Below are 19,004 nucleotides of genomic sequence, written 5' to 3' on the forward strand. Positions count from 1 at the left end.
TTATGATTGCACTCTAAAAAAATAGAAATAGTGATTATTATTATTATTATTATTATTATTATTATTATTATTGATATGATATAAAATATATTCATATTTTATACATGTAGTACCTGCGACTTCGTCCGCGGTCACATGACCCAGTTTGTATTCGACCTGCAGAGCAGCCTCCACCCTTGCGGCCACGGACCCCCAGCTGGTGACTTGGTGGGCTGGTTGACCCCTTTTCCCCACTGGCCCCCGTTCTCCGTACCCACGCCCCTGTGGCCCCGCTCTTTGCACCCCCGGTACCCTGCAACCCCGGGGATAACTTCTGCTCCCCCCAATACGCGACTCTGGCCTTTGTTTAATCCCACCTCCCGCCCATCCACGACACCATGGCCCCTCCACCCCTGCCGAACCATGGCACACACCTTCTCATTCAAAGAGTTTTCTGTAATTTCATGACTATGAAAATTGTAGATTCACACTGAAGGCATCAAAACTATGAATTAACACATATGGAATTATATACTAAACCAAAAAGTGTGAAACAACTGAAAATATGTCATATTCTAGGTTCTTCAAAGTAGCCACCTTTTGCTTTGATTCCTGCTTTGCATACTCTTGGCATTCTCTTGATGAGCTTCAAGAGGTAGTCACCGGAAATGGTTTTCACTTCATAGGTGTACGCTGTCAGGTTTAATAAGTGGGATTTCTTGCCTTATAAATGGGGTTGGGACCATCAGTTGTGTTGTGCAGAAGTCAGGTGGATACACAACTAATAGTCCTACTGAATAGACTGTTAGAATGTGTATTATGGCAAGAAAAAAGCAGCTAAGTAAAGAAAAACGAGTGGCCATCATTACTTTAAGAAATGGGAAAACTTTGAAAGTGTTCCCAAGTGCAGTTGCAAAAACCATCAAGCGCTACAAAGAAACTGGCTCACATGAGGACCGCTCTAGGAAAGGAAGACCAAGAGTCACCTCTGCTGCAGAGGATAAGTTCATCTGAGTCACCAGCCTGAGAAATTGCAGGTTAACAGCAGCTCAGATTAGAGACCAGGTCAATGCCACACAGAGTTCTAGCAGCAGACACATCTCTACAACAACTGTTAAGAGGAGACTTTGTGCAGCAGGCCTTCATGGTAAAATAGCTGCTAGAAAGCCACTGCTAAGGACAGGCAACAAGCAGAAGAGACTTGTTTGGGCTAAAGAACACAAGGAGTGGACATTAGACCAGTGGAAATCTGTGCTTTCTAGTTCCAACCACCGTGTCTTTATGTGACGCAGAAAAGGTGAACGGATGGACTCTACATGCCTGGTTCCCACCGTGAAGCATGGAGGAGGAGGTGTGATGGTGTGGGGGTGCTTGGCTGGTGACACTGTTGGGGATTTATTCAAAATTGAAGGCATACTGAACCAGCATGGCTACCACAGCATCTAGTCCATCCGGTTTTCGTTTAGTTGTACCATCATTTATTTTTCAACAGGACAATGACCTCAAACACACCTCCAGACTGGGTAATGGCTATTTGACCAAGATGGAGAGTGATGGGGTGCTACTCCAGATGACCTGGCCTCCACAGTCACCAGACTTGAACCCAATCGAGATGGTTTGGGGTGAGCTGAACCACAAAGTGAAGGCAAAAGGGTCATCAAGTGCTAAGCATCTCTGGGAACTCCTTCAAGACTGTTGGAAGACCATTTCAGGTGACTACATCTTGAAGCTCATCAAGAGAATGCCAAGAGTGTGCAAAGCAGGAATCAAAGCAAAAGGTGGCTACTTTGAAGAATCTAGAATATAAGACATATTTTCAGTTCACACTTTTTTTGTTAAGTATATAATTCCACATGTGCTAATTCATAGTTTAGATGCCTTCAGTGTGAATCTATAATTTTCATGGTCATGAAAGTACAGAAAACTCTTTGAATGAGAAGGTGTGTCCAAACTTTTGGTCTGTACTGTATAATATTTGTGTGTGACATTGGTACAGTAATTGTTATGCATGTTTAAATGTATTTTTGCATGGTTCATGTGATATTTCTGTCTGTGGCAAACAATACTAATGCAAGAATTTCTATTTTTAGGCTGGCAGTGTGACACCTAAATCTCCCTCCACTGATATTTTTGATATGGTTCCTTTTACTTCACTTTCTTCTGAATCAACCACGCCTACTAGAAACGGTACTCAGCTTCCCCCTGTGCCCATCAGATCAACTGAAATAAGTAAGTTATTTTGAGCCATCTTAAAAATCTGTAAATTCATGTTCCACTTGAATTCGTGGTCTCTGATTGAATTCAGACAAGGACAGGGCGGTGGACCAGTCTTGACAATAGCACTGAATATATGGAACCCATAATTTCTACATGGACTAACCTAGTGCTTATATATGAGATATATATATGCCATTCAGTAGTACCTAGACTGGGGTGCTGGTTACAGTTTCAGAGAAGTGAAAGTGTTCAGTGAATTACCTGTTGATGTATTGTTGGGAAATGATTTGGGGAAAATTATTTCTGACTGTGCACATCTTCACAAATACAATCATATGAAGTAATAGGCATAAACCCAAGTGGACAGTGTATCTGGTGTGTCTGAAAGGCAGGACAAATGATCGAAACAAGGTTAAAGGGAGCCTATCATCGGCTATAGTGATTTTTAACTAAGCATATATTTGCATAGCTTTTAGAAAGGCTATTCCAGACATACCTTTTATTAATTAATCCTCCCAACCGGTTTTTAATTTAGCCTGCTTTTATTGATATGCTAATTAGCCGCCACAGAGCACTGGAAGCCCCTGTGATGCTCTCTGAGCACTGCTTGTGTGAATTCTCCCTTCGATCATCTGCTGTAATATTCAATGGTATATAATCTGCTATTGAACCCACCTCTGCTTGCTTCTGAATTCTCCCTTCGATCATCTGCTGTAATATTCAATGGTATATAATCCTGTATTTCAACTCTGCCTGATTACTGAACTATATCCTAGCATTTCATCCAGGCTGTATATTTTTTGCACTTCCATGTCTTCTTATCTGCACTAGTGTCAGTCTTTTGATCCTCACTGATTTTATTGCTGTTTCTGGCCAAGTGTTTACTTGGATCCACACTGCCCAGTCTCCTCATGTGTCACAGTTTGTAGATTAATTAGTTAACAACTTAAATTAGTGCTAGTCTGAAGCTGTGCTTTCCTATATAAGTAGATATATCTTATGGGGTGCATCTCATATGCGGGGGCATCTCATGTGCAGCATGCATCTTAACAAAATTGCATCTTAACCGAAGTGCAGATTAACAAAAGTGCACTTATACATGGCACTTAAACAGGGCACGAAACAGGCTAACCATGGCAGAACACCAGGTAAATTTCAACCTAAAACAACAAGTTTTACCTCATGGTATCCTATAGCTGCACTGTCTCTTACTATCTTAGCCATTGGCTTCCTGCAGATCTCTCCTCCACCTCCACCACACGCCATCCATATCAGTCCCTCTCTTCTTCCTTCTCCCATGTACAGCTCTCACACACTTTTCAGTCTCTTTAATCATCCCTTTATTTCTTTTAGCAGTGACACCAAACATAAGCGCCCACATAAATCCCTGAACCACCTTCTGTCTCTGTCCATTCTGCTCCTCCTAGCTGCTGGGGACATCTCTCCTAACCCCGGCCCTCCTTCCTTCACTAACTCTTCTTCCTGCACACATAGAAGGCCTACAAACCTCATCAATATTTACCGTGTTCCTTCCCCTCATCTCTCCCCTGTCTCTTTTAACTGCTCTCTCTGGAACGCCCGCTCAGTGTGTAACAAACTAGAATACATTAATGACTTATTCCTTAGTAAATCCCTCGGCCTGCTCGCCCTTACTGAGACTTGGATCCAGCAGGCAGACACGGCCTCCCCTGCTGCTCTGTGTTTATGGTGGCCTACAATTCGCACACACCTCTAGGCCTGATAATAGGCAGGGTGGTGGGGTAGGATTACTTCTGTCACCGCAGTGCATTTTTCAGTCCATTCCCCCGGTCCCCTCACTCACATTCTCCTCATTTGAAGTCCATGCTATCAGACTTTTCCGCCCACTCTCCTTACGTGTAGCCGTGATCTACCGCCCACCTGGCTCACCCTACCAATTTTTGGACCACTTTGCTTCTTGGCTTCCCCACTTTTTATCCAGTGACATTCCTACCCTCATCATGGGTGACTTTAACATCCCTATTGCCCCCCCTCACTCCCCGGCTGCCTCACAGTTTCTCTCATTAACCACTTCTCTTGGTCTCTCACAACGCTCTTCTTCCGCCACACATATAGATGGTAACACGATTGATCTAGTCTTCCATCGACTCCTCACAGTCTCTAAATTTTCTAACTCTTCTCTGCCGCTTTCTGACCACAACCTTCTATCTCTCACCATCAGTGCTCTCTCCCCTTCACATGACGCCCCTACCCATCACACATATAGGAACTTGCGTGCTATTGACACCCAGCACCTCTCAGATACTCTACAGTCCTCCCTGTCCCCCATCTCTTCAATCTCCTGTCCCAATCTGGCCACCAGTCACTATAATGAAACCCTCAAAAATGCATTGGATGAGGTTGCTCCCCCCTCCACTCGTAAAGTCCCACATAGGAGGCAGCAGCCCTGGCACATGCCACAGACACGATTTCTTCAACGCTGCTCTAGGTGTGCCGAACGTCTCTGGAGAAAATCACGCTCACCTGCAGATTCCCTCCACTTCAAGTTTATGCTTAAAACATATAGCTCTGCCCTTTACCTCGCCAAACAAGACTATTTCACCGCCCTCATCTCTTCTCTCTCCAGCAACCCTAAAAGGCTTTTTGAAACCTTTCACTCCTTACTCACACCCAAGGTGCAGACGCCATTCACAGACCTTAGTGCTGATGACCTGGCCATGTATTTCCATGATAAAATTGATAAGATCCGTCAGGAAATTACTGCCCAAGCCCCAGGTGGCATTGACTCCCACACCTACGATAGTACTGATCCCCTCACCAGCCGCACTTCAGACTGTCCATTCTCATCTTTTGAAGGAGATGGAATAGAATACTAGAATACTAGAGGTAAACACCTGGCTTCGACGGTGGTGCCGAGAGCAAGGATTTGGATTTTTGGACCATGGCGTGAATTACCTCTACGATGGACTCCTTGCTAGAGACGGGATACATCTCACAAAACCTGGGAAAAACATATTTGCCAGAAGACTTGCCACACTCATCAGAAGGGCTTTAAACTAGAAGAAGAGAGGTTGGGAAGAAAAAAGAAAGACAAGAACATGCAGCTAAAAGACATACTAAACAAGGTTACTAGATGTGGTAAAGAGGACCCAAGACAGGATTCTCAGAAGGAAATTACGAAAAAGGATGCAACAGAGCACAATCTGAAATGTTTTTACACAAACGCACAAAGCATGGGAAATAAACAAGGAGAACTAGAGCTGATGATACACAAGGAAAACTATGACGTCATCAGCATCACAGAAACCTGGTGGAACGACATGCATGATTGGAACATACACATGGAAGGATACAACTTATTCAAAAAGAATAGAACTAATAAAAGAGGGGGTGGAGTTGCATTGTATGTTAAAAAAGAACACATCTCCACAGAAATTACAGTTTTACAGAATGATAATCTACTGGAAATTATTTGGCTGCGCAAGTGGCTTCGTCAGGGGGAGAGACTATGTGGCTGAGTATATTTCAAAAGTATATATAGTGTCTCGGATAATGAGGATCAAGTACAGCTGCTCAAGGAAATAGGCATGATCCGCCCAAACAGAATGTAGTATAAAATGACCGCATCGCGTGAACGCGCATGCGCACTAAAAGAACAACCAATGCGCATGCGCGAGATCATCAAGACATCGCGAGATATTCAACCACCGCGCATGATTGCGCATGTGCACAGAGATGGATACGTGTTACGCATGTGAAAAAAGAAAGAGAAATTAAAGCGTCGCAAGACGCTATGCATATCAGATGATATGCGCATGCGCGGAAGATCGCAGAGTGTTTCAACTAACATATATAGCTGCCTATGCAAAAAACATTGAATCCATATAGTGTGTATATATAAGAAGACACAGTGTCTCAACAAATTACGTGCATTATATAGTAAGGGGCAGCATGTTATATATTTAGTGATACTAGCGGTCATAAAATGGTACAAAGAAGATACAATTGATCGCAATTATAACGCATCAGTGTGAATTAGGATAAAGAGCAAAACCACTCAAGATCAAAAAAATGATAAAATGGTGCATATATATATATATATATATATATATATATATATATATATACAATTACATCATATTATTATATTAATATTATATAGATAAATTTTTAATAAAAATATGTGCACAGAAAAAACTTGTGTTTTTTCTGTGCACATATGTGGCTGTTTATGTGAAAAGGGCCCACATTGTCGATATGGAGTTCTTGGTATCATTGTAACGGTTATGGTGTAACATTGTTCGAAACAGCAAAAAAAATTTTATTGAAAGCACAAGTGACATATTTTTAAATAAAATTTTTGCATAAAACAAAATTGTGATTTTTTTACCCAAATATGTTTTGGACTATTTTCTCTATAATTAGTATCGACGATCTGGGCCCTTTTCACGTAAACAGCCACATATTTTTATTAAAAATTTATCTATATAATATTATTTACTAGAGATGAGCGAACAGTGTTCTATCGAACACATGTTCGATCGGATATCAGGGTGTTCGCCATGTTCGAATCGAATCGAACACCGCGTGGTAAAGTGCGCCAAAATTCGATTCCCCTCCCACCTTCCCTGGCGCCTTTTTTGCACCAATAACAGCGCAGGGGAGGTGGGACAGGAACTACGACACTGGGGGCATTGAAAAAAATTGGAAAAAGTCATTGGCTGCCGAAATCAGGTGACCTCCATTTTAGACGAATAGTGGATTTCAAATCCGGGTCATATGAGAATGTGAACTTTGTGACTATGAGACAGGGATAGCTGTACAGGCAGGGATAGCTAGGGATAACCTTTATTTAGGGGGGAATGTTATTAAAAATAACTTTTTGGGGCTCTATCGGGTGTGTAATTGTGATTTTTGTGAGATAAACTTTTTCCCATAGGGATGCATTGGCCAGCGCTGATTGGCCGAATTCCGTACTCTGGCCAATCAGCGCTGGCCAATGCATTCTATTAGCTTGATGAAGCAGAGTGTGCACAAGGGTTCAAGCGCACCCTCGGCTCTGATGTAGCAGAGCTGAGGCTGCACAAGGGTTCAAGCGCACCCTCGGCTCTGATGTAGGAGAGCCGAGGGTGCACTTGAACTCTTGTGCACCCTCGGCTTTGCTACATCAGAGCCGAGGGTGCGCTTGAACCCTTGTGCACACTCTGCTTCATCAAGCTAATAGAATGCATTGGCCAGCGCTGATTGGCCAATGCATTCTATTAGCCCGATGAAGTAGAGCTGAATGTGTGTGCTTAGCACACACATTCAGCTCTACTTCATCGGGCTAATAGAATGCATTTTCCAGCGCTGATTGACCAGAGTACGGAATTCGGCCAATCAGCGCTGGCTCTGCTGGAGGAGGCGGAGTCTAAGATCGCTCCACACCAGTCTCCATTCAGGTCCGACCTTAGACTCCGCCTCCTCCAGCAGAGCCAGCGCTGATTGGCCGAATTCCGTACTCTGGCCAATCAGCACTGGCTAATGCATTGTATTGGCATGATGAAGCAGTGCTGAATGTGTGTGCTTAGCTCACACATTCAGCTCTACTTCATCGGGCTAATAGAATGCATTGGCCAGCGCTGATTGGCCAGAGTACGGAATTCGGCCAATCAGCGCTGGCTCTGCTGGAGGAGGCAGAGTCTAAGATCGCTCCACACCAGTCTCCATTCAGGTCCGACCTTAGACTCCGCCTCCTCCAGCAGAGCCAGCGCTGATTGGCCGAATTCCGTACTCTGGCCAATCAACACTGGCTAATGCATTGTATTGGCGTGATGAAGCAGTGCTGAATGTGTGTGCTTAACACACACATTCAGCTCTACTTCATCGGGCTAATAGAATGCATTGGCCAATCAGCGCTGGCCAATGCATTCTATTAGCGTGAACTGAGTTTGCACAGGGGTTCTAGTGCACCCTCGGCTCTGCTACATCAGATTGCTACATCTGATGTAGCAGTGCCGAGTGTGCATCAGATGTGTAGTTGAGCAAAACTGACTCAGCACTGCTAAGTCTCTGCATTCGCATAGGAATGCATTGGCCAGCCTTCGGCCAATCAGCGCTGGCTCTGCCGGAGGAGGCGGAGTCTAAGGTCGGACCTGAATGGAGACTGGTGTGGAGCGATCTTAGACTCCGCCTCCTCCAGCAGAGCCAGCGCTGATTGGTCGAGTTCCGTACTCTGGCCAATCAGCACTGGCCAATGCATTTCTATGGGGAAAAGTTAGCTTGCGAAAATCGCAAACTGACAGGGATTTCCATGAAATAAAGTGACTTTTATGCCCCCAGACATGCTTCCCCTGCTGTCCCAGTGTCATTCCAGGGTGTTGGTATCATTTCCTGGGGTGTCATAGTGGACTTGGTGACCCTCCAGACACGAATTTGGGTTTCCCCCTTAACGAGTTTATGTTCCCCATAGACTATAATGGGGTTCGAAACCCATTCGAACACTCGAACAGTGAGCGGCTGTTCGAATCGAATTTCGAACCTCGAACATTTTAGTGTTCGCTCATCTCTATTATTTACACTTTTTAAGTACATTATTGTCTATGTATTCACATTATTAATATGATGTAATTGTATATATATATATATATATATATATATATATATATATATATATATATATGCACCATTTTATCATTTTTTTGATCTTGAGTGGTTTTGCTCTTTATCCTAATTCACACTGATGCGTTATAATTGCGATCAATTGTATCTTCTTTGTACCATTTTATGACCGCTAGTATCACTAAATATATAACATGCTGCCCCTTACTATATAATGCACGTAATTTGTTGAGACATTGTGTCTTCTTATATACACTCACCGGCCACTTTATTAGGTACACCATGCTAGTAACGGGTTGGACCCCCTTTTGCCTTCAGAACTGCCTCAATTCTTCGTGGCATAGATTCAACAAGGTGCTGGAAGCATTCCTCAGAGATTTTGGTCCATATTGACATGATGGCATCACACAGTTGCCGCAGATTTGTCGGCTGCACATCCATGATGCGAATCTCCCGTTCCACCACATCCCAAAGATGCTCTATTGGATTGAGATCTGGTGACTGTGGAGGCCATTGGAGTACAGTGAACTCATTGTCATGTTCAAGAAACCAGTCTGAGATGATTCCAGCTTTATGACATGGCGCATTATCCTGCTGAAAGTAGCCATCAGATGTTGGGTACATTGTGGTCATAAAGGGATGGACATGGTCAGCAACAATACTCAGGTAGGCTTTGGCGTTGCAACGATGCTCAATTGGTACCAAGGGGCCCAAAGAGTGCCAAGAAAATATTCCCCACACCATGACACCACCACCACCAGCCTGAACCATTGATGCAAGGCAGGATGGATCCATGCTTTCATGTTGTTGACGCCAAATTCTGACCCTACCATCCGAATGTCGCAGCAGAAATCGAGACTCATCAGACCAGGCAACGTTTTTCCAATCTTCAATTGTCCAATTTCGATGAGCTTGTGCAAATTGTAGCCTCAGTTTCCTGTTCTTAGCTGAAAGGAGTGGCACCGGGTGTGGTCTTCTGCTGCTGTAGCCCATCTGCCTCAAAGTTCGACGTACTGTGCGTTCAGAGATGCTCTTCTGGCTACCTTGGTTGTAACGGGTGGCTATTTGAGTCACTGTTGCCTTTCTATCAGCTCGAACCAGTCTGGCCATTCTCCTCTGACCTCTGGTATCAACAACGCATTTCCGCCCACAGAACTGCCGCTCACTGGATGTTTTTTTCTTTTTCGGACCATTCTCTGTAAACCCTAGAGATGGTTGTGCGTGAAAATCCCAGTAGATCAGCAGTTTCTGAAATACTCAGACCAGCCCTTCTGGCACCAACAACCATGCCACGTTCAAAGGCACTCAAATCACCTTTCTTCCCCACACTGATGCTCGGTTTGAACTGCAGGAGATTGTCTTGACCATGTCTACATGCCTAAATGCACTGAGTTGCCGCCATGTGATTGGCTGATTAGAAATTAAGTGTTAACGAGCAGTTGGACAGGTATACCTAATAAAGTGGCCGGTGAGTGTATACACACTATATGGATTCAATGTTTTTTGCATAGGCAGCTATATATGTTAGTTGAAACACTCTGCGATCTTCCGCGCATGCGCATATCATCTGATATGCATAGCGTCTTGCGACGCTTTAATTTCTCTTTCCTTTTTTCACATGCGTAACACGTATCCATCTCTGTGCACATGCGCAATCATGCGCGGTGGTTGAATATCTCGCGATGTCTTGATGATCTCGCGCATGCGCATTGGTTGTTCTTTTAGTGCGCATACGCGTTCACGCGATGCGGTCATTTTATACTACATTCTGTTTGGGCGGATCATGCCTGTTTCCTTGAGCAGCTGTACTTGATCCTCATTATCCGAGACACTATATATACTTTTGAAATATACTCAGCCACATAGTCTCTCCCCCTGACGAAGCCACTTGCGTGGGGAAACGCGCGTCGGGGCGCGTACTGGTGTATGATATACATGCAAGGTAATGTCCAATGATTTCAAATGCTTATTATTGTGTCTGCAATATTGCATGAAGATGCAGTTGTCTTGTAGCAATCATTAGTCATTTTGGGTCCTTTCCATGTAATAATTTAAAGATATAAAATGATAATCTTTCTCAGTTCATGGTAAAAAATCCCCCCCCCCTCTTTCTGCATTTGACTCAGTATTAAGCATAGTATTTTCATGAAAGCCTAATTGCATGTACTTCATTGCACTTATTGTGGGTACACCACTTATCTCTGAATTTATATTTATTATTTATTAATATATTCTTCAATAAATTTATATATTTTAGAATATTGTTGTCTTTTGTGTGGTAGTTGGCCTGTTGAGGCTGATGTAGTTTGTATTGATAGCACTACCCGAAATTGCCCTATATTTTTGTGTAGGATGGAAATTATTTGGGTAGTAATTCAAGGGAAAAACAATGATAAGGACATCATACTAGGCCTTTATTACAGACCACCAGGACAGACAGAAGACATGGATGAGATTTTTTCACAGCAAATGACCACGCTCTCAAAGAAACATGAAATAGTGATCATGGGAGACTTCAATTACCCTGACATTCATTGGGAAACCCACACAGCCAAGAGTAAAGGCTCCATCAAATTTTTATCCTCTCTAGCAGACAACTTCATTGCCCAGCTAGTAGAAGAAAACACGAGAGGAACATCCATTTTGGACCTAGTCCTAACCAACAAAGAGCACATGGTTAAGGGACTACGGGTAGCAGGGACACTGGGATTCAGCGATCATGCTATACTTTAGTTTGGGGTTGCAAGAAGAAGAAGACCTGAGAAGACACAGACTTCAAGACTCGACTTTAGCAGGGCAGACTTCAAGAGCCTGAAGGCAAGGGTTAGCAGAATTCCATGGTGCAAAATTCTTAAGCACAAAAATGCACATGAAGGGTGGGAAATCTTCCGTAGGGAAATCATTAAAGCACAGGAACTAACAATACCTAGAAGGAAGAAAAATGGGAAGCACCTAAAAATATCAGGATGGATGACCAAAAAATTACATAACCTGCTAAAAAGGAAAAAGGAAACATACAAAAAGTGGAAGATGGGAACTATACCTAAGGAAGAGTACACAGCAGTCTGCAGACTCTGCAAGACAAGCATCAAAGGAGCTAAGGCTGAACACGAATTGAAGCTTGCAAAAGAGGCAAAGAGTAAGGTAAAAGGATTTTGGGGATATGTTAAAAGCAAAAGAAAAGTGAAGGAGACCATTGGAGTCTTGAAGAATGACAAAGGAGAAACAGTTAACATGGTGGAACAGCAGGTGGAGCTACTAAATTCATATTTTGTATCCGTCTTCTCCCAAGAAACTAATGGAAATATCGACATTAATGGTGATGGAGATGAGGGGAAGGAGGACTCCAAACCGACTATAAGCAAAGGTCTGGTAAGAGAGCACTTAGCCAAGTTACAGGAAACCAAGTCCCCAGGACCAGATGATTTACACCCTAGAATCCTGAAAGAGATAGCAGAGGAAATAACAGAACCCCTTGCTATAATCTTCGGTAAGTCATGGGAAACAGGAGTGGTCCCTTTAGATTGGAAAAGGGCAAATGTCCCCATCTACAAAAAGGGGAAAAGGGACGATCCAGGAGATTACAAGCCGGTAAGTCTGACCTCGATAGCAGGAAAAATCTTTGAGCAAATTGTCAAGGAACATTTACTTCGGTACCTGGATGGGAAGGCATTAATTAACCAGAGCCAGCACGGCTTTATGACCAATAAATCTTGTCAGACTAACCTGATTTCCTTCTACAACAAAATCACTGAATGGTTGGACCAAGGGAATGCCATGGACATAGTATATCTTGACTTCAGTAAGGCATTTGATAAAGTATCACATAACCTTCTTATTGAAAAAATGATTAAGTATGGCTTTGACAAAAAATCAGTTAGGTGGATTCACAACTGGCTTAATGATCGGGCACAACGAGTAATACTAAATGGCTACACATCGAACTGGAAGAAAGTCAAAAGCGGGGTGCCGCAGGGCTCTGTTCTGGGCCCAGTACTTTTTAATAACTTTATAAATGATCTGGACGATGGAATTATTGGGGAACTCATAAAATTTGCAGATGATATGAAGATAGGAGGAATAGCCAACACTAGAGAGGAGAGAGAGTGTATTCAAAAGGACTTAGACACACTGGAACAATGGGCTGAGGCGAACAAAATAGTATTTAACAGGGACAAATGCAAAATTCTACATCTGGGTAACAGAAATGTAAAAAACATATATAGTATGGGAGGAATAGAACTAAGTGATAGCATAGGGGAAAAGGACTTGGGCATAATAGTAGATCACAAATTCAACATGAGCCAACAGTGCGGTGCTGCTGCAAAAAAGGCTAATAAAATTCTGGGATGTATTAAGACAAGCATTGAATCTAGATCAAGAGAGGTCATTATTTCACTGTACTCTTCCCTGGTCAGACCACACCTGGAATACTGTGTACAGTTCTGGACGCCTCAATTCAAGAAAGACATCGATATATTGGAGCAAGTCCAGAGAAGAGCAACCAAAATGGTGGAAGGTCTGCAAACCATGTCCTATGAGGAGCGGCTAAAAGAATTGGGATTGTTTAGTTTGCAGAAGAGAAGGCTGAGGGGAGATTTAATAGCAGTCTACAAATATCTGAAAGGTAGTCACAGTGCAGAGGGATCTACCCTATTCTCATTAGCACAAGGAAGTACAAGAAGCAATGGGATGAAACTAAAGGGAAAGAGATACAGATTAGACATTAGGAAAAACTTTCTGACAGTGAGGGTAGTGAGAGAGTGGAATAGGCTGCCACGGGAGGTGGTGGGCGCTCCATCAATGGAAATCTTCAAGCGGAATCTGGATAAACATATAGCTGGGATGATTTAGGAAAACCTGCACTTGCAGGGGGTTGGACCCAATGGCCCTTGAGGTCCCTTCCAACTCTACCATAAGAAGAAGAAGAATAAGAAGAAGAAGAACCTGTCACAGAAGAGGAAGTCTCCCAGCTACTTTCTTCATCTCGCCCCACAACCTGCAGTAGTGACCCCTTCCCCTCACACCTTCTCCAATCTCTGTCCCCTGCTGTCACTACTTACCTTACTAAAATATTTAACCTCTCTCTCTCTTCTGGAATCTTCCCATCCTCCTTCAAGCATGCTGTTATAACCCCGCTACTGAAAAAACCCTCCCTGGACCCATCCTGTGCTGCTAACTATCGACCCGTCTCTAACCTCCCCTTCATCTCTAAACTTTTGGAACGCCTGGTTTATTCTCGGTTAATCCGTTATCTCTCTGCTAACTCTCTGCTTGACCCCTTACAATCTGGTTTCCGCGCTCTGCACTCTACTGAAACAGCTCTCACAAAAGTCTCTAATGATCTACTAAAGGCTAAATCCAATGGTGACTTCTCTCTTCTTATTCTTCTGGACCTCTCTGCAGCTTTTGACACTGTTGACCATCAACTTCTCCTCACTATGCTCCGCTCAGTCGGCCTCAATGACACTGCGCTCTCCTGGTTCTCCTCTTATCTCTCAGACCGCACTTTCAGTGTATCATTCGCGGGCTCTGTTTCCTCCCCTCTTTCCCTTGCTGTTGGGGTTCCTCAGGGCTCGGTCCTCGGCCCCCTGCTCTTTTCTCTCTACACAGCCCCCATTGGACAAACCATCGCCAGATTTGGCTTCAGGTACCATCTTTATGCTGATGACACCCAATTATACACATCTTCCCGTGACATCACCCCTGCACTCATACAGAACACCAGTGACTGTCTCTCTGCTGTCTCTAATATCATAAAAAGATAAAATGGGAGAGACACCGAGCGCCAATATAGTGTAGTAATTATAAACACTCTTGGTGATATGTAGTTAGTCTCTTACCTACTGGTGTTGTGAAATAGTCACAACTCCATATGAGCATATAAAAGGTGTTATAGCAGCAGCTCTTTCCCTTACACTGTGAAACAGCGTGATGCAATGATAGGTGATTCCTCAGGCAAGCCCGACAGGAGTGGAGGAGTAGGGAGTAAGCGCGCACACCAACGTATGATCTTGAACAGTTTATTAAACACGACGCGTTTCGGGCATCTGCCCTTTCTCAAGTGTGATACAAATTGTGTAGTGGTGAATACCAATATGCTGCTTCGCTTCGCTGCTTCGCGTTTCGGGCATCTGCCCTTTCTCAAGTGTGATACAAACTGTGTAGTGGTGAATACCAATATGCTGCTTCGCTTCTAGCGAAGCAGCATATTGGTATTCACCACTACACAGTTTGTATCACACTTGAGAAAGGGCAGATGCCCGAAACGCGTCGTGTTTAATAAACTGTTCAAGATCATACGTTGGTGTGCGCGCTTACTCCCTACTCCTCCACTCCTGTCGGGCTTGCCTGAGGAATCACCTATCATTGTCTCTAATATCATGTCCTCGCTCTATCTGAAACTAAATCTCTCTAAGACTGAACTACTACTGTTTCCACCATCTAACAGATCTGTCCCTGATATATCCATTGCAGTCTCAGGCCTTACTATAACTCCTAGGCAGCATGCCCACTGCCTCAGGGTCATATTTGACGCAGACCTTTCCTTCACCCCTCCTATTGAATCACTCGCACGTTCATGTCACCTCCACCTCAAAAACATCTACAGAATACGCCCTTTCCTTACCAGAGATACACTAAAGACACATATTGTCTCTCTGATTCATTCTCGCCTTGACTACTGTAACTCCTTACTAATCGGTCTTCCCCTCACTAAACTCTCCCCTCTACAATCTATTCTGAATGCAGCGGCCAGGCTCATCTATCAGGCTAGACGCTACAGCGATGCCTCTGGTCTGTGCCAGTCACTACATTGGCTGCCTATTCATTATAGAATAAAATATAAAGTTATTACTCTCATCCACAAGGCTCTCCATATTGCCGCACCTCCCTACATTTCTTCCCTCATCTCTGTCTACCGCCCAACCCGTGTTCTCCGCTCACTCAATGATCTAACACTTACATCCTCTATTATCAGAACCTCCCACGCTCGTATACAAGACTTCTCCCGAGCTGCACCACTTCTCTGGAATGCTCTACCCCGGACAATAAGATTAACTCCCAACTTCTACAGTTTCAAACGCAAACTAAAGACGCATCTTTTCAGACAAGCCTATCACAATTCCTAATGCACAAAATTGTCTGAACACTGTATAAGCAATGCCGCCCCTGCTACCTCTTGTGTCACCCCCTCTACCTCATAGATTGTAAGCTCTTTTGAGCAGGGCCCTCAGTCCCATTGTGTGAAATGACGTTCTTTGTTATGTATGTCTGTATCTGAACCCTATAAATTGTACAGTGCTGCGGAATATGTTGGCGCTATATAAATAAAATGTATTATTATTATTATTATTATTATTATGTATAAAGAAGGTGAGGAGAGAGCAGGGAAGGCTCATGAGTCATCATCATCATCATCATCGTCAGCCTTCTCTGCTTTCACCTCTCACTGTTTACACAGATCACACATGCAATGCTCAGAGAACATCATAGGGACTTCTGGTGTTCTGTTGTGGATAATTAGCATATCAATAAAAGTGGGCTAATTCAAAAAACGGCTGGGAGGATTAATGAATAAAAGGTATGTCTGGAATAGTCTTTGTAAAGGCTATGTAAATATATACTTAGTTAAAAATCACTATAGCCATTGATAGATTCCTTTTAAGTCTGTGCCAGAACCAGAGGTCTCCCAGTGTGAGGACGCTAAGGGAGAGGTGAGTAATCCCCTGAAAATCTCCCAGGTAGTAACTTGTAATAGGGAGAATGGGCCAGAAAGCTCCATAGTTTTGAGCATGGATTTGGGAGATGCCAGTACTACTCTACTTGGGAATATATTCCTACAACACGTTAGGGGGAATCCAGTTACATTAACTTCCCAGGAGAATGGCATAGTGTTAGCAGCTTTTACTTTTACATGGCTTTAGCCTAGAACAGAAGAAGTGTAGGCATGATGGTAGACATTCTCCACAGGATACACTGTGGTCCAGTCTAGGCCCAGGAGTTCCCAGGGAAAAAAAGGTGTCTAATGCTGTTCACTTGAAAACAAGTCCACCAAAAATGAGGTATGTGATAAAATGTTCTACAAATCTATCACCCAACATAGTTTTCCTCTTTCAAAACTATCAGTTACTGGGTAAAGTGGTCCTACACTAAATGTAATTGCAGAGAACAAAGCCATAAACTTACTAGGGGTCCAGAACAGACCTGACAGCAGTGCATATGTACATATGACTGTGGCTGATGCCCCTTGTCAATGAGCTCAGAAACAAAAGGCCTGGGGGTCAATGCATAAAGATTGTAACGCTAAATAGGATTTATTTTATGATATTGAACTTTGGTTTTGTAATTTGGTAATGATTCTGGGTTTGTAAATATTTAAAACAGGTGCATTTTATTTATGCAAGCAAAAAGGAGATATTTTATTTATTTATTTGCTTACTTATATAGCACCATCATACAGTATTACGGAGTGCTTTACAGATGGTGTCAATCACTGTCCTATATAGGTTTCATAATCTGCATTCCTTATCAGTATGTTTTTGGGGTGTGGGACAAAACCAGAGTACCCGGAGGAAACCCACACAAACACAGGGAGAACATACAAACTACTTGCAGATGTTGTCATTTGTCGCATTCTAATCTAGGACTCCAATGCTGACAAGGCAACAGTGCTAACCACTGAGGTCCATAAATGTATATATTTGCTAGTGGAATTTTATTGTTGATTTGTACATATATGTACAATATTAAAAGTGATTTTATAAAAAAGCACTAAGCCCTTAAGAGACTCCAAGACTCAAGGCACATCCTGAGCAAGGTCTGACATAAACAAAATTTTGTCGTCTGGAAACAATGCAAAGTGCAAGGTGCTATGGTCCAGATCCCATCTAAATATCAAGTCAGTGGTTCTATGGCAATATTAAAGAAGACTGAGAACTGCAGCCATCATGCCCTTCATTCGGGAAAGAGAGTTAGAAACAAAACCTGACACATTGACACTAGCCGTAGGGTTGGAATTGCCTCCAAAAATTATAAAATGCCATCCGCCAGAAACGCAAATTGTTAAATTCTTTTTCAATATGAATGTGTGGGCAAGTCAGGAAATGACGTTCCTTTCATTTACGTCCAGCAGCACCTTGGTAGCAACTGACTGGACTTATACCCTGGTAGGGACACTCTGCAGATAGTATCAAGGCTCATAACTCTGACATAAATGTTGCCATGATCTTTAGGTTCGGGTTGACTAAAGAGATGGAGGATGGCTGTTTCACCTCTCACTAGGTAACCATGTAATATAAGACAGATTGATGTGGATACATTTGTCCTTTCCTCTAAAGATATTATTGAAGATACAACAGAGATGGTACCACTTGAGTGATCATTACTTTAAATACATCTCATGGCTACCCATTTGTTTTGCCCAATGGCAATGTCTTGATCACCCGATGTTTCTCTTCAGTAGTCACTGGCATATTCAAAAAAGGAAACCTAAGAAGGGTGAATTGGTCAAGAAAGGCTGAGCCCTCCAATAAACCGCCCATACTATCGCTAATACTTTCCCAATATAGTATTGACAGCCTTAGGGACCACTTCCCCTGAGCCTCCCATAGATCTTTGTTTTTGTATAAGATGTAAAGACTGTTTCCCTCTCGCCATATTTGCCAACAGTCTGCCAGACTTATCTCCATATCTCCGGACTTCAACCTCTTGGTGAGGTTTCCCTCCTAATAAAATCCCTTTTTAGCTGAGATTCACTTTTTTTTATCAATGGAAGTGTAGTTTGTGGTTTTTAGACATCAGAATTGAGAAGTGCAGAACTTTATAAATTTTGCCTTTGTGCTAATCTTTTGTGCAAGTTTTCAATTCTATGAAGCATGAAGCATTTAAAATACATAACACATGTAGATGAAGGCATGCAAATCAGTTTTTATAGCACCCATTAAATCAGAATTCTGAAGCTTTTAGCTTAGTAAATATACTGAAGTATAGCCCACATTTATCAATGTATTTGTGGTTGTTTTTTTTGTGAAATATTTTAGAATTGTGTCTAATAAACACTTATCCAATTTGGTAAAGAACTTGAAAGACTGCAATATCCCCCCCAATCACCCACCCAAGCCATCTTACATGCAGACACAAGTAGGATTGCTAACATATCACTTGGTATTTGCTTGTAATGGAACCATCTTTTGTTTAGAAAAGCAGCTTATCTTGTGATAGGCCCGGTT

General features: G+C 42.8%; 1 protein-coding gene across 3 annotated transcripts in view; it reads left to right on the forward strand.

Annotated features, from left to right (window-relative positions):
• Window positions 1-19,004, forward strand: part of GULP1 (GULP PTB domain containing engulfment adaptor 1) — a 421,329-nt gene that overhangs the window by 384,342 nt on the left and 17,983 nt on the right. For all 3 annotated transcript variants that reach the window (XM_075284853.1, XM_075284855.1, XM_075284854.1), the window contains one exon: window positions 2,070-2,208. In XM_075284853.1, the coding sequence (XP_075140954.1) occupies window positions 2,070-2,208 (139 nt within the window). The remainder of the gene's footprint in view (window positions 1-2,069; window positions 2,209-19,004) is intronic.

Source organism: Leptodactylus fuscus, chromosome 8, assembly GCF_031893055.1.
Source record: "Leptodactylus fuscus isolate aLepFus1 chromosome 8, aLepFus1.hap2, whole genome shotgun sequence".
NCBI classification, from domain to species: domain Eukaryota; kingdom Metazoa; phylum Chordata; class Amphibia; order Anura; family Leptodactylidae; genus Leptodactylus; species Leptodactylus fuscus.